General features: G+C 33.3%; 1 protein-coding gene across 6 annotated transcripts in view; it reads left to right on the forward strand.

Moving 5' to 3' along the window:
* The window catches only part of NECTIN3 (nectin cell adhesion molecule 3), a 149,938-nt gene that overhangs the window by 57,914 nt on the left and 68,182 nt on the right, over positions 1-23,842 (forward strand). For 3 of the 6 annotated variants that reach the window (XM_089330751.1, XM_051819058.3, XM_070073170.2), the window contains exons 5-6: positions 7,323-7,474; positions 14,922-16,697. In XM_089330751.1, the coding sequence (XP_089186877.1) occupies positions 7,323-7,474; positions 14,922-15,502 (733 nt within the window). In that variant the 3' untranslated portion in view covers positions 15,503-16,697. Of the gene's footprint in view, positions 1-7,322; positions 7,475-14,921; positions 16,698-23,842 lie in introns of those variants that run through there. The other 3 variants (XM_089330752.1, XM_051819060.3, XM_051819061.3) reach the window with 1 other exon arrangement.

The following is a 23,842-nucleotide window of genomic DNA, read 5'->3' on the forward strand; positions in this document are numbered from 1 at the left end:
AGTTTCTGCCATCCACATAGGAGAACTGATTTGAGTCCTGAGCTCCTGGCTTTGGCCTGGATGAGCCCAGCTCTGGTTGTTTATGTTTGAGGAGTGAACCAGCATATGGAAGAACTCTGTATCTTTCTCTCTCTGCCTTTAAAATAAATAAAATAAACAAATATATGTATATATATTTAAAATAGAGAGGTGCTTTTTCATTTACATTCTCTTAAAAGTAGGAAGCAGTTATCAATTAAGATGTCTACTTGCTAGGGTGTTACTAAAGCTAACACAATTCTGGGTTCTCATCCCTATGTCAATACATGTATTTTTTGAGTAAGTAATTTAATAATTCTATTCTTAGTTTCCTCATAGTTAACAGTATTCAAAGAATTTTTGTAATGGTGTAGACAGTGAGCATAAATCATGTAACATAGGTATAAGAAAACAGAAGATATTTGGCACATATCATTTATTGTATGTTTAATATGATATTTCAGTTTTTACTTTTTTGAATAAACTAACTTTGAAAATATATAAACAATTTTCAAAGTTTTCAAAGGATTAAAGGAATTTTGGGCCCAATGTACAGAAATAATTAATATATAGAAATGATTAAGACCATACATTTTATAATCATTCTTACTCTTCTAGAGTTCATATTTTGAAAAGAGACACTTGCAGAATGTTTGCTTTCTTAAGTTCTCATAACAAGATTATTTTTGTTTTTAAGCAATGTGAGAATATTATCTTCATCCTTCAGTGCTGCTGAATTAAAATACAAATTGAGCATTTCAAATCCACAAATCCCAAATTTGAAGTGTTCCAAAATTTAAAACTTTTTGATCACTGAGATACTCCATAGGTTTTAGATTTTCAGATCGGGAATGATCGACTAGTAAAGTGTATGCCAGTGTTAACAATATCTGAAAAAGTGCAATCTGAAACACTATGAGTTTTCAGATAAAGGATATTCAACTTGTATTAGTAACATCAAAAGATTTTACTAACCGTTCTCCCACCTGCTATCCTTGAGATTGCAAAACAAAACATTCTGTTTATTCTCCAGTGTTGATTTGATTCTTTCCATCTTTTTGTTATTCCTTGGTGTTACTCCCTTTGTAATGAGTTGTTGATTTCCTCTTGTTTACATGCATCAGAAGGAAGGATCTAATCTTAATTATTTCTGCATTCTTGCAACCCTAGCAGAACAGAGTAAGGTAGATAGTAAGCTCCTAGTAATTGAAATAATGAATAAATGAGTGAACTCTTTGAAAAATCTGCTTAGCCCAAAGTATCACAGATGCACACTTGAATTTACTTGACTTTTTATCCTCTTAAAAATAAATTGTGTAAATTAGAGCAGTTTGTAAAATAAACTCTTCTTGGTTTTTTATACTGTTAGATTAGAAAAGTGATTTTTAACAGTTCCATTTCAGTGAATGACTTTAGAGTTCTTAAAGTGGCACTTATATGATATATAATAAAAAAAATAATGGGGGCTGGTGCCGTGGTGCAGTGGGTTAAAGCACTGGCCTGAGGTACCAGCATCTCAAATGGGTGCTGGTTCTAGTCCCAGCTGCTCCTCTTCTGATCCAGCTCTCTGCTATGGCCTGGGATAGCAGTAGAAGATGGCCCAAGTCCTTGGGCCCCTGCACCCGCTTGGAAGACCTGGAAGAGGCTCCTGGCTCCTGGCTTCGGATCTGTGCAGCTCTGGCCGTCATGGCCGTCTGGGGAGTGAACCAGCGGATGGAAGACCTCTCTCTCTGTCTCTACTTCTCTCTGTAACTCTGTATTTCAAATAAATAAAATACATCTTTTAAAAAAAATGTATACGTTAGATACAGGACCTCTTAACCAAATCAGTTTAGACACAGTTTAGAAAAAATTTTCTTTATGCCAAATGGTGCCATAGTTTATATATATATATATATATATTTTTTTTTTTTTTTTTTTCTCCTGGTCTCCCATGAGGATGCAGGAGCCCAAGCACTTGGGCCATTCTCCACTGCCTTCCCAGGCCAGAGCAGAGAGCTGGACTAGAAAAGGAGCAACTGGGACTAGAACCTGGTGTCCATGTGGGATGCCGGTGCCACAGGCGGAGGATTAACCAAGTGAGCCATGGCACCAGCCTGCCATGGTTTATATTTTTTAAGCTTTTATTTAATTATTGCAAATTTCATAGGTACAACTTTAGGAATATAGTGGTTCTTCCTCCTATTCCCGCCCTCTCATCCCTACTCCTGTCCCACCTCCTACTCTCTCCCATCCCATTCTTCATCAAGATTCATTTTTAATTAACTTTATATAGAGAAGACCAACTCTGTACTAAGTAAAGGTTTCGACAGTTTGTACCCTCCACACACACAATATATAAAGTACTGTTTGAGAACAAGTTTAGCAGTTAATTCTCATAGTACAACTCAATAAGGACAGGGGTCCTACATGGGGAGTAAGTGCAGAGTAACATTTAACAATTAACACTCTTATTTATGATGTCAGTGATTACCTGAGGCTCTTGTCATGAGCTGTCAAGGCTCTGGAAGCCTTTTGAGACCACAAACTCCATCAGTATTTATACAGGGCCATAAGCAAGGTGGAAGTTCTCTGCTCCCTTCAGAGAAAAGTGCATCCTTCTTTGTTGGCCCCTTCATTCCATTGAGATCTCACTCACAGAGATCCTTCATGTAGGACATCTTTTTGCCACAGTCTCTTGGCTTTCCACGCCTGAAATGCTCTTATGGGCTTTTCAGCCAGCTCCGAATGCCTTAAGAGCTGATTCTGAGGTCAGAATGTTACTTAAAGCAATTGTTATTCTATAATGATTCTGTTGCATGGACTGCTTCCCATATTGGATCATTCTCTCTTTTTAATTCTATCTATTATTATTACCAGGAACTTGATGCTATTCATATGATCTCTTTAACACTTAATCATATCTATGTTCACTTTAACATTTAATATGATCACTTTAACAATTAAGGTGGCATTTTTACCTCCAAATTTTAATGGGATTTGGAGTCCCATGACAAGTTTTTAAACTACTTTTAGAAGTAAATTCATAGGAATGTATGCAGAACTATACCGCTTTACAGTTAAAAACTTCCTCCTCCTCTTATTCCCACTCTTATTTTTTACTGAGATCTATTTTCAATTGCCTTGATATACATATGATTATATGTTAAGTAAAGAGTTCAACAAATAGTATGAAGGAAAAAAATGATGAAAAAAACAAAGAAAATGAAACTGTTCCTTGACATCCAAGATAAGGACTGTTCAAGTCTTTGCTTATTAAAGTGTCAATTTCACCTCTATAGATTTTGTTTTAGGTGTTCTGTTTGTTGTCACAGATCAGAAAGAATGTATGATATTTATCCCTTTGGGTCTGGCGTATTTCACTAAATATGATGTTTTCCAGATTCATCCCTTTTGTTGCAAATGACCATACTGCATTTTTTTTTACCGCTATGTAGTATTCCATAGTGTATATATCCCATAATTTCTTTATCCAGACTTTGGTTGATGGGCATTTAGGTTGATTCCATGTCTTAGCTATTGTAAATTGAGCTGCAGTAAACATGTAGGTGCAGGTAGCTCTTTTGTTTGCTGATTTCATTTCCCTGGGGTAAAATCCCAGGAGTGGGATGGTGGGTCGTATGGTACGTCTATGTTCAGATTTTTGAGGTATCTCCTTACTGTCTTCCATAGTGGCTTTACTAGTTTACATTCCTACCAACAGTGGATTAGGGTAACTTTTTTCCCACATCCTCTCCAGCATTTGTTGATTTCTATATGAAAGCCATTCTAACTGGAGTGAGGTGAATCATTGTGGTTTTGATTTGCATTTCCATGACAGTGATCCTGAACATTTTTTCATGTGTCTGTTGGCCATTTGAATTTTCTCTTTTGGAAAATGACTGTTTAAGTCCTTTGCCCATCTCTTAACTGGGTTGTTTGTTTTGTTGTTGTGGAGTTTCTTGATGTCTTTGTTGATTCTGGTTATTAATCCTTTATCAGTTGTGTAGTTTGCAAATAATTTCTCCCAGTTAGTTGCCTTTTCACTTTGCATACTGGTTCTGTCACACAGAAACTTCTCAAGTTGAAGTAATCTCATTTGTTAATTTTCACTTTGACTGCCTGTGCCTCAAGAGTCTTTTCCAAGAAGTCTTTGCCTTTGCCAATGTCTCCCAGGATTCCCCTGATGTTCTCTAATAATTTGATGGTTCGGGTCATAGCTTTAGATCTTTAATTCATGTTGAGTGGATCTTTTGTGCAAGGTGTGAGGTAGGGGTCTTACTTTATACTCTGCACTTGGAAATCCAGTTTTCCAGCACCATTTGTTGAATAGACTGTCCTTGCTCCTGGGATTGGTTTTAGTGCCTTGGTCAAATATAAGTTAGTTGTAGATGTTTGGATTGATTTCTGTTGTTGCATTCCTGTTCCATTGGTCTATCCATCTGCCTCTGTACCAGTACCAGGCTGCTTTGATTATAACCGCCAGAATTGGCCAGAATTTTGTTGAGGATTTCTGTATCTATGTTCATTAGGGAAATTGGTCTGTAATTCTCTTTCTCTGTTGTATCTTTTCCAGGTTTAGGAATTAAGGTGATGCTGGCTTCACAGAAAGAATTTGGGAGGATTCCCTGCCTTTCAATTGTTTTGAATAACTTGAGAAGAATTGGAGTTAGTTCTTCTTTAAATGTCTGGTAGAATTCAGCAGTGAAGCCAGTGGGACCTGGGCTTTTCTTTGTTGGAAGAGTCTTTAATACTAATTCAGTTTCTGTCTTGGTAATGGGTCTGTTTAGGTTTTCTGTCTTCAAGGCTCATTTTAGGTAGAGTTGTATATGTCCAGGAATCTATCCATTTCTACTAGGTTTCCCAGTTTGTTGGCATACAGCTCTTTGTAGTAATTTCTGATGATTCTTTTTATTTCTGTGGTGTCTATTACATTTTCTTGTTCAACTCTGATTTTATTGATTTGGGTCTTCTCTCTCCTTTTTTTGATTAGTTGTGTCAATGGTGTTTCAGTTTTATTTTTTCAAAAACCATCTCTTCATTTTGCTGATCTTTTGTATTTTTTTGTTTCAATTTTGTTGATTTCTTCTCTATTTATTTTCTTCTAGTTTTGGGTTTGATTTGCTGTTGTTTTTCTAGATCCTTGAGGTGTATAGATAGTTCCTTTATTTGGTGCCTTTCCAGCTTCTTGATGTAGGTACCAGTTGATAGAAATTTTCCTCTTAATACTGCTTTTGCTGTATCTCACAGGTTTATTGTCCTCATTTGTTTCCATAAATTTTTGATTTCTTCTATGACCCACTATTCATTCAGAAACATGTTGTTCATTCTCCATGTGTTTTCATATGATATAGAGATTCTTGAGTTGTTGATTTCCAGCTTTATTTCATTATGATTTGGGAAGATGCATGGTATGATTTAGATTTTTTTTGAATTTGCTGAGACTCATTTTATAGCCTAGCATGTGCTCAGTCCTAGCGAAGGTTCCATGCACTGGAGAGAAAAATGGGTACTCTGTGACTGTAGGGTAGAAGGCTCTGTAGGTATCTGCTAAGTCTATTTGGTCTTTGCTGTTGATTATCTCTGTTGTTTCCTCATTGATTTTCTGTCTGGTTGATCTGTCCATTGCTGAAAGTGGTGTATTGAAGTCCCCCATTACTATTGTATTTGAGTCTATATTTCCCTTTAAATATATTAACAATTCTTCTAAATAGCCAGCTGCCCTGTAATAGGTACATGTAATTTATAATAGTCACATCTTCCCATTGAATTGATCCTTTCATCATTTTATAGTGTCCTTTTTTGTGTGTCTTAATAGTTTTTGTATTGATGTCTATTTTGTTGGATATTAGGATAGCCACACCAGCTCTTTTCTTGGTTTCTGTTATTATGGATTATCTTTTTCCATCCTTACACTTTCAGTCTGCATGTGTCTTTATTGGTAAGATGTTTTTGTTTTGGGCAGCAAATAGATGGGTTTTCTTTTTCAATCCATTCAGCCAGTCTGTTTCTTCCCACTTGGAGCTTCAAATGCAGTTTGCCAGGCTCCCCCGCCCACCACTATCCACAGCTCCGTGGACTCTCGATTTCTCACCTGGTTCACTTTGGGGGGTTGGTGCCAATCTCCTCATTCGGCATCTTTGCCAGGCCCTCATTGTGCCTCAGCTGCCCTTTTTTGCTTCCTTGGCAAGGACCTACGCAGTCTCTGTTGGACTCCTGGGCTTCTTTGTGCAAATTTCTCATGACTCTGTGGCAGGTTTGTATCCCCTCTGCTTATTTATTAATTAACTATGTATTTTGCCCCATGCGATTCAGAAAGTCCTGTTGATGTACCCCCCCCCCCCCCCCCGTTTATTGTACAAATAAACTTTTAATTGACCTTTCTTGGTGCTTTAGAAGATATTTTTGGATTGGGTACAGTATACATTTATATTAGCTTTTCTAGAAATACGTCATAGAAAGTGCTGAAACATTATATATTTAAATGTGATAACTTTTTTATTTAGAAATTTGTAGATCTATCTTTTCAAGGTTTATAATTCACTTAAATCTTTGATACTAGTTTATATCTTCGAATGACTTATTTTCTAATTTCCAGTTTTCTGAAAATAACTATTTTACATCATACATTTTTTACTTTCTTTCTCATTCTGTTATGTTAGCCTATCTATACTTATGTAGATTAATATTTTGAAAGAATGGGTGGGGAGTGAGCATTTGGCCTTCTGGGTTAGATAGCAATCCAGATACCCACATTCTGTATCTGAGAAGCTGCGTTGATTCCTAGCTCCAGCTCCTGATACCAGCTTCCTGTTGTGCTGACCCTTGCAGGGCAGTGGTGATGGCTCAGATGGTTGGATTACTGCCTTCCATTTGGGAGACCTAGATTGTATTCCTGACACCTGGCTTTGGTCTTGCCCCTATCCCAGCCTGTCATTCATGAGTATTTAGGGTGTGAACCTAACCTAACCTAACCCTCCTTCCCCTCCCCTCCCTTTCCCTCCCCTCTCCTCCTGTTCCTTCCCTTCTCTCCCTTACCCCTTTTCTATCCTTCTTCTCCCTTCCCTTCTCTATTTCTCAAATAAATTTTTAAAACATTACTACATGTTAAAAAGGAATTGGTATTCTTAATGGGTTTTGTCATTTAGGTTGTCTTTATTAAAATGTAAATGTATTAATTATATGCTTTCATTTCACAGTGATTTCTATCTGAAAGATAACTTGTTCTTTCACTAACATCTCAAAAGTGTAATATCTTATTTTAAATAACTGTCAATAAATACAATGTGGAGATACTTATAATTTCATGCTTTTTTAAAATTTAGGTTAGATGGACAGTGGCCTGATGGTTTATTGGCTTCAGACAACACTCTTCATTTTGTCCATCCACTGACTTTCAATTATTCTGGTGTTTATGTTTGTAAAGTGACCAATTCACTTGGTCAAAGAAGTGATCAAAAGATCATCTACATTTCCGGTAAGTTACTATCTACTTGAAAAATGAGTTACTTAAAATATTCCTATAGTAACAGTGTAATTTTAAGCTGTAATTTACACTTGCAAAGAGAAGATTTCTCAGTGTGAGGTTTTCCAAAAATCTAAGAGGGGTGGCGATAACTATCTTGCATAGGTGGCATTCTGTTATTTAAAGAAATGTGAAAATAGGCATGTGGCAAGTTTATATACATTTTAATTCCTACATGCTAGGTCATTTTTTTTTCAATTAAACAATACTTTGCATTATTTTTATAGGTCACATGACTTTCTAGAACTTTTTGTGTTAATAGCAATATCTAAAGTGTCCCATCCCTTGCCTTTGGTGGCTACTTTGCATAGCGGTGTCTGCTAAATAAAATGGGATATTAACTTTGATAAACTGATATGTTAAGTAATATTACATGCCACTAAGTATGGGAATATACAATATTGGGATACTGAGAAATGAGAGTACTATTGATAATATTTTTAATAAAATTTGAGATGTTTCATATTATCAGTCCTTGAGTCCATAAACTTAATTTTTTTAAAAAAATTTGTTAATATAAAGAAACAGATTTTGTATATTCTATAGATGTAATTCTGAGATGATTCCCTTATTTTCCTTTCTTTTCTCTCATCCTCCCTCATTTCCCTTATTTCCTTCTTTTTTGTTAATTTTTGCAAAATCATAATTTCAGTCTACTGTATAATCACAGGCTTAACACACCAATAACCATAATATTCAGTGAGTTAAGATAGAAAGAGTACAGTTCCACAGGAATATAAACAAGGGCTAAAAGCAGCAATCAAATTACAAGGTGTCCATTTCATTCATATATATCTTTTGTATTCCATATTAGCTGCAACATATCAGAGGAAACATGATATTTGTGGTTTTTTTTTTTTTTTTGCTTATGTTACTAAGCATAGTGATTTCTAGTTGCATCCATTTTGTTACAAAAGACAGAATTTCATTCTTTTTTTTTTTAATGGCTGCATTATATTCCATAGTGTATATATACCACATTTTCTTTATTCAGTTGTCATTCAGTGGGCATCTGGGTTGATTCCATATCTAGCTATGAACTGAGTTGCAGTAAATATTGGGAAACAAATAACTTTCATATGCTGGTTGCAATTTGTTTGAGTAAATTCCCAGGAGCAGAATGGCTGGGTCATTTGGTAGATAAATTTTCAGATTTCTGAGTAACCTCCAATTAATGCCTTCCATAATGGTTGCACTATTTTACATTCCAACCAGCGGTGAGTTAGGGAACCTTTTTCCCCACATCCTCACCAGCATTTATTATTTTTTGATTTTTGGATGATAGCCATTCTAACTGTGGTGAGGATTTTTGCTTTAATGAGAATGTTTTTAGTTAGTTAAAGTGTTAATTTGAGAATTCACAAAATTTCTGAAGAGCTCAAAATATATTTCTGAGTGTGGCTATAAATAATATATTAGCTAGGAATACTTACTTACAAAAAATAACATCAAATGTTTTCCTTACTAAGAGAATATAGTAATCTTCATAACTGGCAAATTAAAAACTAAGGGGGAAAGGTAGAGAACCTTTGAAAAATTCAGGTTTGTATGGTAACTATATAATATGTAGTTAAGGTTTGCATTTCTTCAAATTAAAAACTAAATAGGTAAAGATTTTAGATAAACTTTATGTTGGCTTAAATGTTATGGTCTCAGTACCTGTATAGTCTCAGTCTGAGAGCAATCCCCTTTTTTATTTTCTCATTGTACTGACCACAGTTTATAGTTGTAAGCACATTTTATTTATGATCTGTCCCCACAATTTAACAGTTTGTGTTTGGCTCTCTTCATCACTATATACGCAGCAATTAGCTTAGTGCCTTACATATGATCGAGACTCAGTTTTTTTTTTTTGCATAACTGTAGCAAGATTAGAGTTGTATATATTCCTAGCCCCTTCTGCTAATAGCAGTGCTTTGATAGAAATCTGAAGGATACTAAATATTAGTATATTAGTCTCTCCCCGCCCCCCTTAGAAGATAAGCTACAGGAAATAAATATTTAAAATATATTTATCTAAGGCCTGTTTACTTTTTGTTTCTGTTGTACAATTTGGTGTGGGATATGATTAATAAATATTAGGTCCAATATGTTTTAGTTATGTAAACCTTTAAATATGAAGGCTAAATTTGAAATATTCTGATTCCTTTGGTGTTACTCTAAATTTATATATTTTGGCATTCTGGGACCACTTTCATATCTCCTGACTTTTGTTATTGGCTATTAGCGATCATTAACCCAGTTGCAACTTAACATGTTCCTACTGCTGCTGCTATATTGGTCCTCTCATCAGCAACTGTTACTTCACAACAAACAATTTCCCCCTTTGAATCTGTTCTCCTTTAATCTGGCATCAAATGAGAAGCCAGAGGGATTCTTGAAAAGATCATGTAAGATCATGTTACTCCTTTGCTCAAAACCACCTCATTTTATCTACATTGAAAACCAGTTTTTTCCAGTGACTTACAAGATTCTATACATGATGTGACCCCAGATTATCACACTCAAAACTCATTTCTTATTACATAGTTCTTCCTTACTGGCTCAGCCATGCTGTCTCTTTGTTCTTCAGATACAACAGTTAACGTTTTGACCTTAGAGTCTGCGTGTGACATTCCAGTGCCTGGACTGCTCATCAGTTAGGTGTTCTTATAGTGCTTTGCCTCGTTTCCTTTAGGTCTTTGCTAAAATATCACCTTTTCCATTGAGGTCTTTTCCTTTATGACTATATTTAAAACTCAGCTTCTATTTTACTAATTTCTGTCTTCCTTCTCTGCATTAATTTCGTCTTAAGTACTTGCTGTCATGTGGCATATTATATATTTGATTTAATTTGTATGTTTGTCTGTTTTTACCCCTAATAGAACATAAGTTCTGAAAGATTTTAAAGGATAAGTTCTAAAAGTTCTAAGCAATTTTCATCTGCTTTAATTACTGCTATTGTCCCAATGTCCAATAATAGGTATCTGTTGCAGTGTATCGCATGAATGATTTTGAGAACAACCAGGAAAGAATTAAAAAGCAAGAATCCACCTTTATGTATTTTTCTTTTCTTTGACTAAAGAACTGTAACTTTATACATTTTTAAATTAATATCTACTAAATATTATAAGAAGAAATTTTAATTTTTAAAAAAATCATGATTAATTATCACTGAGTACTTTAGAAAAAGACAAGGTTATCTGAGATGATTTTCTTTAAGTTTTTTTTTTCCAGAGTCTATAAACAGTTCACTATGCCAGTTTCAGTTAATTCCTCTAAGAGCTTCTTGATGTCTATCTAGTAACCTAGATACAATGGTATATTTCTGAAATGACTGTGTAATAAAACTTAGTAGACTTTTATCAGAATAAGGGACTATAATTCACACAGGTGAATGATTTGTTAATCTTTATCATTGGAAATTGTGTGTATTCTTTTTCCTCTAGGTGCATTTTTTTAACCTCATTGTTAAAATAGATATTTAAAATTTTTAGCAATGATTTTTTAAAAAGCATATGTAAGTCAGATGTATCTTATGACTCAGAATGGACTTAGCAACTCTGAGTGAAATTGTTCTTATATTATTACATGTTTTTCCATATTGGTGAACATATGATTTTGGATAAAAGGTCATGGGTTCAAGTATAATGTCAATTGTTGGATTAAACTCTAACATACTATCATTCTCAGGAGGTACAATGGTTGTTTGTCCAGTACCTTACTGAATGTTGGAAATTGTGTTTTTCTTGTTTACTTTTAGTATGAGTTTTCGGTCTACCAATATTTTCACTTTGAGAATAGAGAAACAAATTTTTACTTGACAGATGTCTAAAATTCCTATTACTGTATAAAATTTGAATTTCAAATCACACTGACTGTAGGATCCAGACATAGTTTAAACTTAAAAGGACACAGTTAGAAGTTCTTAACTTTCAGCTGCTTGATTTTGTTTATAAATAACACATATACATTTAAATTTTGTTTGTACATATATAACACACATGAGATCTGTAAGAAAAGGAAGGCAATCCACTTAATTTTTTAACACAGTAGTTATTAGATGAAAATATACATTATGCCTATAGGTATAAGTACTGTTCTATTTGTTTTCCTACTTGGCAGATCACATTAATTAGAAAAATAAACAAGTTCTTCATTTGTGTGAGGAGAGCGGTCTATCAAGAGTTCATTTATACATTATATACTAATTTATCAAACATTTAGGAAAGAGTTTTTAAAGTGATATCTGAATTAAATTGAAGAATTTATGTTGGGAAAGCTTTGAAATAATAATAAGTATTAATGATTACAAAGTAGTCCTGCTTCCTTGCACAAACTGTGACTATCATTCTAAATCAGAAAACAAACAAATAAATATCTCAGTGTATTTTCTTAGGTCGATTGCTTCAAATGCACAATAATTATTTGAATTATAATGGTTGCTTTGGTTACTTTATGGATTGAAGACTTTGTTCCCTCAGCTTTTAACATAAGAATCATAATAACTTTTAGGTCTGTTACTGGAACTATAGGACAAATTTAACAAGTACTAACAGATTGTATAGAGTGATGGTTAAGACATATTAGAAAATCTCCTTTTATTAGTAAATGCTTTAGGTAAAGAAGAAACTACTGGGCAACAAACAGACAGCTGGGTTTTAGAAGGAAGGAGAATAGGACTTATGGTGCACTCTTAGAATAGGAATTACAGTGCTGCCTTTTGTTAATAAAATCATAAATTCTAGGCAGGCATATATTAGTAAAAAGTATAAATTCTGAAATCATACTGGATTTGAATTCTACCTCTGCTTCTCCCCATGACTTGAGTAAGTTATTGATGCTCTTTGTGTTTTTATGTCTTCCTCTATAAAATTACAATTACTTCACCAAGCCATTTTATATACAAAAATAATAATTCACTTTATAAAATATTAGTAGCAAGGATATGCTAATTTTAATACTGGTTAAGGAGGAAGATGGTAGTTGAAACATTTCTAAACCCAGTAAGTCAAATAACATGAATTTTTAAATGGTAGGATTTTTTTGTTAAATTTTTCAGAAAACTGTTTTATTAAATCTGAGTGAAATGAACAGTACACATCTATCAATATTCATATGAAGAGCTTTTCAAGTAGAAATAAGAAATACCGCTTTTTCCTAAGATACTTGGTAAAAATGTTCAGCTCTGTATTTTATACTTAGTAAGAGCTCAGTTATATGCACTGGTCTAAAGAAAAACAAAAAAAAACCAAAGGTAGCTTATCAGGACTTACCAAAACCCACAAATCTTATGCAAAAATGTGCAACTTACATTTTATGTAGATATTCTTTTGTTTAATTATACTTTGCCAGCTTATTGTAACACTTTTTTTTTGAGAATCATTGTAAAGATAACTTTCAGCCTTTAAAACTTGACTTTCCTATTACTTCTGCCCCTTCAAATTCTAAATATAGGAATTTTATTTTTACAAATGATTTAATTTTTAGTCTCTTTCTTCAGTATCCTCATTATGAGAAATTTGATTATCTGAGGCTTTACTTTAAACTACAATGACCCTGCAATTCCACAGTTGTTTTCTTTAAATTGAATATATTCAGCTAATGAATATGTTCTAATAAATTAAAATTCTTTACATTAAAATTCTTCGGGGCCAGCGCTATGGCTCACTTGGTTAATCCTCCGCCTGTGGCACCGTCATCCCATATGGGTGCCAGGTTCTAGTCCCGGTTGCTCCTCTTCCAGTCCAGCTCTCTGCTGTGGCCCGGGAGGGGAGTGGAGGATGGCCGAGGTGCTTGGGCGCCTGCACTTGCATAGGAGACCAGGAGGAAGCACCTGGCTCTTGGCTTCAGATCAGTGCAGCGCCGGCCGTAGCAGCCATCTCTGGGGGGTAAACCAATGGAAGGAAGACCTTTCTCTCTCTCACTGTCTACTTCTATCTGTCAAAAAAAAAAAAAAAAAAATATATATATATATATATAAACTAAAATTCTTCCTTGATTCTTTTACATATACTTTGGTAACTGATATTCACGTCAAAGTACTTGACAGGATTACCTGGTATATATTAGTTGAACTCATAGGAAATTAGTTATTCTGTACTTGTTAAGTTTTGTACTGTACTTCTAAATTTTTACCACATTCTATACATATGGCATTCCGTGATGAAACCTGTTTCAGTAAGTATTTTTCTTTAGCTTGTCAATATTAGAATAACTTACCCCATGTAGATTTAGTAGTTTTCTAACAATCATTTTTTAAAAACTCTGTCAGTACCACTCATTTAAAAATTAGAGGAGATTACCATTTGGGTTATTTATTTTCACCTGTGAAGAAATTTAAGATTTGGAAACTCATCCTTTCTTGAAACTGTAGAATTTTGTGTAACATGACCTACAAATACTTCTTAATTGATAATTAACCAATCTTTAATTTTTACTATTTATGTTTAGTTGCTTTTTAATATTAATGGCTATTTACTCTGTAATCTAATTTCTAAGTTCACAGGTTCATTTGCATCTAATATTTTAGTATTATTAGAATGTTCTCTCTAAAATATTAGTTATTCTTTTTGAGACTCCATCCTGAAGCATTAATATTAAATTTTGCAGAAATAGTTAAAATTCCTTAATTTTCTAAATGTTCAGATATCTTACCTATGGAGTATTAGATGTGATGATGAGCATTAATTTATCAATCTATGATTTATAACTTTTTAACTTAATCTATGTTTATATAGTCTCATTTGATAATAGCCAATTTGGTTAACACAGTTGAAACATATGCTTTTATTTTTAAACTACTAAATAATGGTCTTTATTATATAACTTCTTTCTTAAAATGTTTATCTAAGTAAAATATTTTTGAGAGAATTATTAAACCAATGGCTTGTACTATGCCCACTTAACAAGAATCTATAGTTTTTCATTCTTTCAAAAATAAGCTCATATCATAAAAATAAGCCATATTAGGTAAAAATGGATATTAAGAAAACTGGCTTTAATTTTTCATTCTTTTGTTTAGTTGTGCTACTGGCTAAGAATATATGCATTTGAATTATTAGATTTTTTTGATATGATAATTCTTAAGCCAGCTGTGTATGGGATATTTAATATAATACACTTCATTTAACAAATAAACAAAAAAGAGATGACCTATTCCCTGTTGTATACTACCACTCTTAAACTTGATGTAGAATAATTTAGGATTTACTTAATTGGTAACTGACTAAATGTCAGTTTTATATTTTTTTAAAATACATAAGTACCACTATCATCTATCTTAATTAAGAATGAAAAACTATTGTTACTGTGAATTTATATTCATTAACTGTGCTGTCTTTTCAACTTGCTGCTGAATCAGCTTGCATTGACATTCTTTGCCTTTCTGTGTCTTGTCTATCTTTACTGTTTCCATTAGATCCTCCTACCACTACCACCCTTCAGCCTACCATTCAGTGGCAACCCTCAACTGCTGACATCGAGGATCTAGCAACAGAACCTAAAAAGTTGCCTTTCCCATTGTCAACCTTGGCAACAATTAAGGATGACACAATTGGCACAATCATTGCTAGCGTAGTGGGTGGGGCTCTCTTCATAGTGCTTGTAAGTGTTTTGGCTGGAATATTCTGCTATAGGAGAAGACGGACGTTTCGTGGAGACTACTTTGCCAAGAACTACATTCCACCTTCAGATATGCAAAAAGAATCACAAATAGATGTTCTTCAACAAGATGAGCTTGATTCTTATCCAGACAGTGTAAAAAAAGAAAACAAAAATCCAGTGAACAATCTAATACGTAAAGACTATTTAGAAGAACCTGAAAAGACCCAGTGGAACAATGTAGAAAATCTCAATAGGTTTGAAAGACCAATGGATTATTACGAAGATCTAAAAATGGGAATGAAGTTTGTCGGCGATGAACATTATGACGAAAATGAAGATGACTTAGTTTCACATGTAGATGGTTCCGTAATTTCCAGGAGGGAGTGGTATGTTTAGCAACCACTAAATGTGACTTAACTATGTACAATGTTTCATTCATACTAGTTGATCATTTTCAGATTGTTCATACTTTTTCTTGAGGAAGAATAAGCTTTTTCAAGTTGATTTTCAAGCTTTTTATATTCTATTCTGACAAATGAAAATGTAAAATCTAGATTCAGTGTATCTGAGCTGCTTTACAATTTTTTTCAATGCTGTACTACTGTCTCAAGATTTAAATTTTAATGCAGAGTACTTTATTAATCTGAGGCACACAGGTAAGAGGAAATGTCAACGTTAAATGTATGAGTTTTTGGTACAAAAATTAAACAAAAAAAGGAAACTACCTTGGCATTGTGTGTTAAATGTTTACCTAAAACTATACTCTCAAGTATGTTTGTTAAACATATACCTCTCAAAGTTTATTACCACTAAATGATACTGCATCAAAATTGACTATAAAATTAATTCAAGAAATGTTTCTAAATATTTTTAGCATCCAAAAAAATTCAGCCTAGTTGAACATCTTTCTTTTTCAAAACATTATTTTCTAAGTTTCTATACAAATGGAATATTTACCTCTGCATTTTAATGAGCCTTGCCATAATTACTGTAGAGTGGCTTTGCAAAGATATTTTGTTGCACTAAAACTGTGGTAGTAAACTCAGTGAATATGATGTGTGAAAGAGCATAATTAGCTGATCAATATTTTTGTCCAAAATATATACAAGAGGAATAAAACATGCCTTTTAAAAATAATTATTGCAGTTTTTTTCATCTCTGGAAGACAATTATATTGTCTTGTGAACATGGATTTTGGTACATTAAGCAGTAGCCTTATTTTAATGTTTTATGGCCTACATATATGAATAGTAATGAAAAGATATACACAGTTAAATACAGTACAGAGAGGGAATTTCAGTATATTGGAGTATTAGTTTTAGAAATGATATATTCCAACCAGAAGTCTATACAAAGAATTTTTTAGACCATCTTGTTTTAGTCATTTAATGTTGATGTTGTTCAGACGGGTAAATGTACAGAAAAGAAATTTAGAATAAACTTTGAAACTTTGAATTGAAGTAGAAAAATCTGAATTATAGAACTGGTCATTAACACTTGCAAATGGATATTGGCAAATCATCCCCTTTTCCCTCTAAATGTATGTATGTGTTTCAAGATTTTTGTTATCCCAATTAAAACTGGAAACATATCATGAGGAGTTTTTTTGTTTGTTCATATTTTACATAATTCATTATATTCTTTCCAGAATCATGTATCTTTTAGAAAGAGATACTATCTAAATCTTCCTAAATGGATCTTTGTGAGGTAATTAAATTGCTTCTGTAGTGGAGTTCTGTAAAATTGTAACACAGCTGTTTTGAAGCCCAAAGAATGTTTTTGTATTGATGATTCATTTGAAAAAAAGTACTGTGTAGGATAAATGTTTGCCAGGGAAATGAAGTGAAAGTGAGTAAGAGAATTATAAATAAATTATTTTTTTAATGAAAAGCAAAAGTAAATACTTTTTTAACCCTCCTAACCACCATGCTTTCAATTCTCATCAAGCCTGTGTTTTAGAAGATAGAATTCTAAGGTTGGTGGAATGTTGCAAGTCATAAAAAGCTTTCTTTTAAGTGAATATTTACTAGTTTCCTTTTTTTTTTTAAACTAGGAATATTTTGTGGAAATTAGAAACATTTTATTTCTCTTCCCAAACACTGGGTTACAGACTATGTCATGTTAAGGAATGAAATTAAGTAAAGGTCACTGATAGCTTCTTTAAAAATATCTGAGTTTTGATATGGTTAATGACGTATATATGAAAATAGTAAGACTTTGGGCAACACCATTGGAAGAATCCTTTCTTAATACTACGCTATGATTGAAGTGACTATTTTTTATTTAAATATCACAGATCATATGGCCACCAGATGATAGGTCAAGAATTTCTTTCCATGAAAGATACAAATTTGTGGCTTTTTAAATTAGAATTTTCTCTTTAGAAATAACAGTTTGAAATACTGTATTAATCTAAGCAGAATAATCTCATTTAGGATTATGTATAAATCTCCATTTGAAGATGTCTTTCAAGAACTACACTTAAAAAATATCTACTTAATGATTTTGAACTTCCTTTTCCTTTATGACTAGCTGTGCACTTGATTATTGTTTTTGTTTTTGTGGCAGAGGGCAGCAAGAAATCCACAAGTGAGTATTTAATGTATTCTGTATCATTAATATAAATAATTTGGCAAACTGGGAAGTTTCCAAATTTTAAGAATCCGGTATTAGGGCTTAAGACTTTGGAAGCATTGCACTGTTGTTTATTAGAACTTTATGTATGTTTACTGTACATACAGACATGTTTGCATACATGAATAGTCATATTAAATAGTTTTATTAAATTAATTTTTTGAATACCAGTAATGTACACAGCAAATTGATAAGTATGTATGAGAGTCCTACTGTATTCTTGGAAAAGATGAATGAGTATTTTTACTCTTTTTTGTTTATATATTTCTTTCATATGTTTTAAATGGTTTTTGCATTTTTGTATTCGCTTTACGGTTTTCCTTGATAATGGTTAAAATATTTCATTAATACAGTGAAGATGAATGTAACTCTTTTCTGCCATTTTTATTAAAATACATTGGAACTTCAATAAGCTAGAGATTAACTGTAATAATAATACTTCTATAGTTGAAAGGTTTGATTTTTATCATGTGCCTAATAGGTTTCTTTTTGATTAATCTAATTAAAGAAACAATTAAGATTTTTTTTAGTAGTAAATATTGCTTCTGATAGCTAAACACAGGCAAGTTTATCAGGCTGGCTACATATCATGCATTAAGAGACTGTAGGAAGTTCAGTGTGTAAGTGTAAAAATTGAGATAATTTAGTGATTTTGTATGTGAAAACATCTATTTGAGATTCACTTTGTTTTTGACAAATATGGAAGTAATTAGTGTAAAATACAAGAAAGGAAAATGGTACCTAGATTGAATTTTTAATTTTAATAGTAGAATAGATTGAATTGTTTTTCCTGTATACTTGCTAATTCGAAATATACTGTTCATAAAAAGGTTCTTTCTCAAATTTTGGGTAGATTGAGTTGGGGTTTAATTTTAGTTTGTACCTGTGGTAATCTAATTTATTTTCTTTCTTTCTCTCTCTCTCTCTTCTTCCTTCCCTCCCTCCCTCCCTCCCTCCCTCCCTTCCTTTTTCTTTTTCTTTTTCTTTTTCTTTTTCTTTCTCTCTCTCTCTCTCTCTTTCCTTCTCTTCTCTTCTCTTCTCTTCTCTTCTCTTCTCTTCTCTTCTCTTCTCTTCTCATCTCATCTCATCTCATCTCATCTCATCTCATCTCATCTCATTTCTTTTTTTTTCTTGCTTTCTCAACTTACATACTAGGTGTTATTCCTAATAACCATGCAACTAATTTTTAAATAAAAGTTTAAAAAAATCTTCAGAAGTATATTTCTGTAATGAACCTATGACTATGTATTATGTTCTTTGTTCTCATTATGGTATTTTCTAGTGTGTGTGTTTGCATGTGTGGATGTAGCCTATTTTCCTTTATTTTTTTTTAATTAACACAATGAAATATTTCAACTAATGTGTGAACTGAACAAATAAGACATTTGACCTCCCTTCTCCTTACCATTCTTCCATGTTTGGTGCTTGCCAGCTCCTTGCCTCCAGTGTTATTACAGTCTGTGACACGTTTTTGTGATCTCTTGTCACACCACTGTGCTGTGTGACTCTGGAACCTATTACTTTTCATCCAACAGTGTTTTTGGTTCCTTTATCCTACCACTATCTGTGCCTCCCCAACCATCCTATCCATTCTCTAGTAATCACTTTTCTGATTTCAAATTGACCTTTTCTTCTTTGGCTTCCACATATGAGAGAGAGCACACTGCATTTGCCTTTCTTTGTCTAGCTTGTTTCACTTAATGAACTCCAGTTCCATCCTTTGCTGTAGATGTCAGGATTACATTCTTTTTGATGATGGAATAATATTCTGTCCTGTGTTTATTCCACATTTAGCTATCAAAGTAGAGAATTAGAGCCTACTTTATTTCTTTTCTCGGACAAGACTAATACCATATTAAGGATACAGTTAAAGTTTCAGAGAGCACATAGAATTAGGTGTTAGTCATTAAACTTTGATTTTTTTAAATTTTAAAAATTTTTAATCACTTAAACATTTTTTTGAGACTTTTTCATGTTATCGTAATATTAACACAAAGAGAATAGATTAAATGTAGTTCATAGGTACAGTTCTGAGAATATGATATTAACCATTTAATTCGTATTTCATATACATGTGAATAACATTAGAAAACATCTGAGAAAGGTTTCCATCTGTACTGATCATGTATAGGCATTTTTTTCTTGTTATTATTTCCTAAGCAGTGTAACAAGTATTTACAAAGCATTTACATGTTAGATATTGTAAGTAATATGGAGATGATTTAAAGTATGTGGGAGATGTACGTAAGACATGTGCAAATAATACACCATTTTATCAAAGGGGTTTGAATATTTCTTGTGGATATCAAGAGATGACCATTGACTTTCACTTTGAAATGAACACATTTCATGAGATATTGATCTTGCCCTTTAACAATGTTTACTTACTGTTTGTGAGTTTTGATTAGAAATAACAGTATTTTGAATGATTTGTGTAATCATTTTCACTGCATCTTTTTGACATTTTAAATTGTATGTTTTCTCTAAACTTTATTTTAAAAAATGCAGCAACTGTTTTGTGATTAACATACAATTTGGCCGGCGCCGCGGCTCACTAGGCTAATCCTCCGCCTAGCGGCGCCGGCACACCGGGTTCTAGTCCCGGTCGGGGCGCCGGATTCTGTCCCGGTTGCCCCTCTTCCAGGCCAGCCCTCTGCTGTGGCCAGGGAGTGCAGTGGAGGATGGCCCAGGTGCTTGGGCCCTGCACCCCATGGGAGACCAGGAAAAGCACCTGGCTCCTGGCTCCTGCCATCGGATCAGCGCGGTGCGCCGGCCGCAGCGCGCTGGCCGCGGCGGCCATTGGAGGGTGAACCAACGGCAAAGGAAGACCTTTCTCACCTGTCTCTCTCTCTCACTGTCCACTCTGCCTGTCAAAAAAATAAAATAAAAAAAAAAATAAACCATACAATTTGAATGGAATTTCGAGATCCTCTCATGGTATACCCTCAAAAATGCATAAGAGAGTCTTTGGAATAGTGTACAGCATACATCAAGTTTCATGTTTTAAAACTGTTTCTTATCTGTTCTTTGACTTAAGTAGAGATAGGTTTCTGTCAAGAGTTTGAAAGTTAGTTTTGCTTACAAAAAAGCTTTTATTGTATGTATGTTTAATAGTCTTTTCTTGAACGATGGTAATAGTTATTCTTACCCATTTCATTTTAGAAGCATAAAACATGCTTCAATAGGGGGACAAGATATATTTCAATGCCTTTTAGTTAGTTAATATATATGCAATGATACCTTTCAGTTAATAGGTTCTGGCTGGGTGCTAATGATTGAAACAGACTAAAACATGAGTTTTAGAATGATAAATTAAAAAATACAAATGATTCTCAAAACTTCAGAATAACTGGAGGCCTCACTTCCTTACATGCCTATTTAATATTTCTGCATGCACATGGCATCTACCTGTAGAATCTCAGGTATGAGAAACATTTTGGAAAATCCAGTTATGAAGAGACACTGTTTTCCAAAAGTCAGGAAAATAACTGACTCTAGATGCTTTGAACACGTTCCCATTTTTTTTTTTTTAGAGTTTATGGAAAATTGTACAAAAATAGAGTGAATAAATTAACCTCATCTTCAGTTACTATCAGTTCTTGATCAATGTTGTTTCATTTATACCCATACCCACGTAAGCTCTTTTGCCATTACTACTTCTTTAAATATAAATCAGTATTTAATTCTAAAGGATAAGGACATTTTGAAAACTAACCATGATATAATTGTTGTAGAAGAAATTCATAATTTATTAATATCAATAATTTATAAGACCAAAATTTCTTTAACTTTTATTTAATAAATATAAATTTCTAAAGTACAGCTTTTGGATTACAGTGGCTTTTTCACCCCATAACTTCCCTCCCACCCGCAACCCCTCCCATCTCCTGCTCCCTCTCCCATTCCATTCACAAAATTCATTTTCAGTTATCTTTATATACAACAGAAGATTTTTTTCAGGTTTTGTCTGGATCTGAGTATGATCCATATACTTTGTTTGCTAGAAATGCCATTTAATCGGTGCCATCCCCTGCCCACCCCTCATTTTTCCCTTGCAATTTATTTGTTTAGAAAACAATTTCATTTTTCTTACAGTTTCCCAGTTTGGATTGTGCCAATTTCACCCATATGAATCATCCTGTGTCATCTTTAAATTGATAGTGGAGTCTAGAACTTGGGATTAGATTCAGGTTTAATTTGGGGGACAAGATTACTTCATAGGGTATATTCTCCCATCAGAAGGCACAGAATGCCGACTTTTGTAAAGCTCTGAATTTGGGAGCCATCTGATACTCAATGTCTGGATCTGTTAATAGTTAGCCTGTTAGAGTCTAGATCTGTTTAGTGTTAATTTTGGTTTTAAAAAAAGCACCATGTGCTTTGATGTCTGAATATGTCTAAAGTTACCTTTCCCCATTTGTCCACACAAGTAAAGATCCAGCTCAAATGATTTATGAAATTTCCTTCTTTAGAATTATTGATGACTGCCTGTATTCTTTTAGATCAACTTAAGTCTACCGTAACTTCACATTTTAATCTGGTTTCTACCTGTCTTTTCCAGACTAATGAAAGTTCTTTTGACTATCAGTTAAAAATTAGTATGTAGTCCAATTACATGTCCATTTTTATAGCAGTGGGCTAATGCATTATAAAATAGAAATGGAAATTATAACTGAAAATGCTCTGAAAGTATTAATGCTTTTTCTTACTTAACACCGTAATACGGGAAGCAATATGTGCTTTATTTGAAAAGTTAACATTTTTACTATGACGTTTTTGAGAAAACCACATGATTGTGCTTCACTTGTTTAATTTAATTTTATACCTTTGGATTCACTGTTTCAAACATCTGATTGCATGTTCAGTGTGTGTCAGTAGAGAGTTTTTAAGTGTGCTAACTAAAATGCTATTTCTTGAAAACAAGTTCAAATAGAAGAAGTACATTGTTGGGGAAGTGAACAGTTTTTATCTCAACCACTGTTTTCAGAGTTTTTCTTTATGTTCAAAATGCATGATTTTTCAGCGTCTTGGTAATCCGAATAATATTACCCTCATGTTAGCTATCATGGTTGGATATGAGGTTTATTGTTAATGAGTGAATGTAAATATTTTAGTCAGTTGCCTTATTTATTTGAATCTCTTTGCTTGTCACATCTTACTAGATTGCTATGGTTTTATTTCATAATATAACTGATATTCATATACTAGGAGTAGAACTATTTATATTGCTAGTTTTTAGTGTTATTTGTACATGTGTTACTAGTGCTATCTTTATTTTACCAATTCTTTGTCAGAATCACATTTATTAGGAATAAGTATGTACTAGTATATAACATATGGATTAAGCACTGATAACACTCCCTTGGTCCATGTGTCAAGTATTCAGCTGTCACATGGGACACCCATGTAATTCCTCCTCTGCATTGTAAATGTTGGCTAAATTTTTATATCAGTTTATTGAGCTGAGCTTTCATGTGTCATGGAATATAGATTATGCTGAAAAGGAATAACTAAGTGATGCTGTATGTGTCTGCTTGATTTAGTTCCAGAACTATTCCAGCTCAATTCTTCTCATAGGATACTGTAGATGCCCTTTGTGGCAGTTGAACACCTGACAGAGTGGAACAAGCAAAGCCATCAGTGCCTATCTGTGTGTTATATTCTGGTAAACATTATATTAAATGCCCTTTAAAAAAGATGAGTGGTAGTATTTTACATTCATTGGATTATTATATTTCATGAATTCTGTGACCCATTTTGCTCCCTTTTATGAGGATTCAAGACTGTAAAACATCCTTGCATTTTTAAATTGCACAATGGTTGGCACATAACGATACTTGGTAATTTGTTGGATGAGAGGTTGAGGAGACTGATCAGACCCAAATTCAGAGCACTTTTATTTTTAAAAAGAGATAAATATTTGGATGGTTATAAAGGCTCAGATGTGATAATGAGAAGATAAAGGGGCTATTGAAAAGGGGCTAATGAAAAATGAGTGTATGGAAAAAAATGGTAAAACAATGGTATATAGTATGAGAACAAATAAGAGGAAGTTTGACTTGTAGTCCATCACATTAATCTTTGAATCATGATGTCATCACT

This window comes from Oryctolagus cuniculus, chromosome 4 (genome assembly GCF_051225735.1).
Source record: "Oryctolagus cuniculus isolate XC-2025 breed Fujian yellow rabbit chromosome 4, ASM5122573v1, whole genome shotgun sequence".
NCBI lineage: Eukaryota > Metazoa > Chordata > Mammalia > Lagomorpha > Leporidae > Oryctolagus > Oryctolagus cuniculus.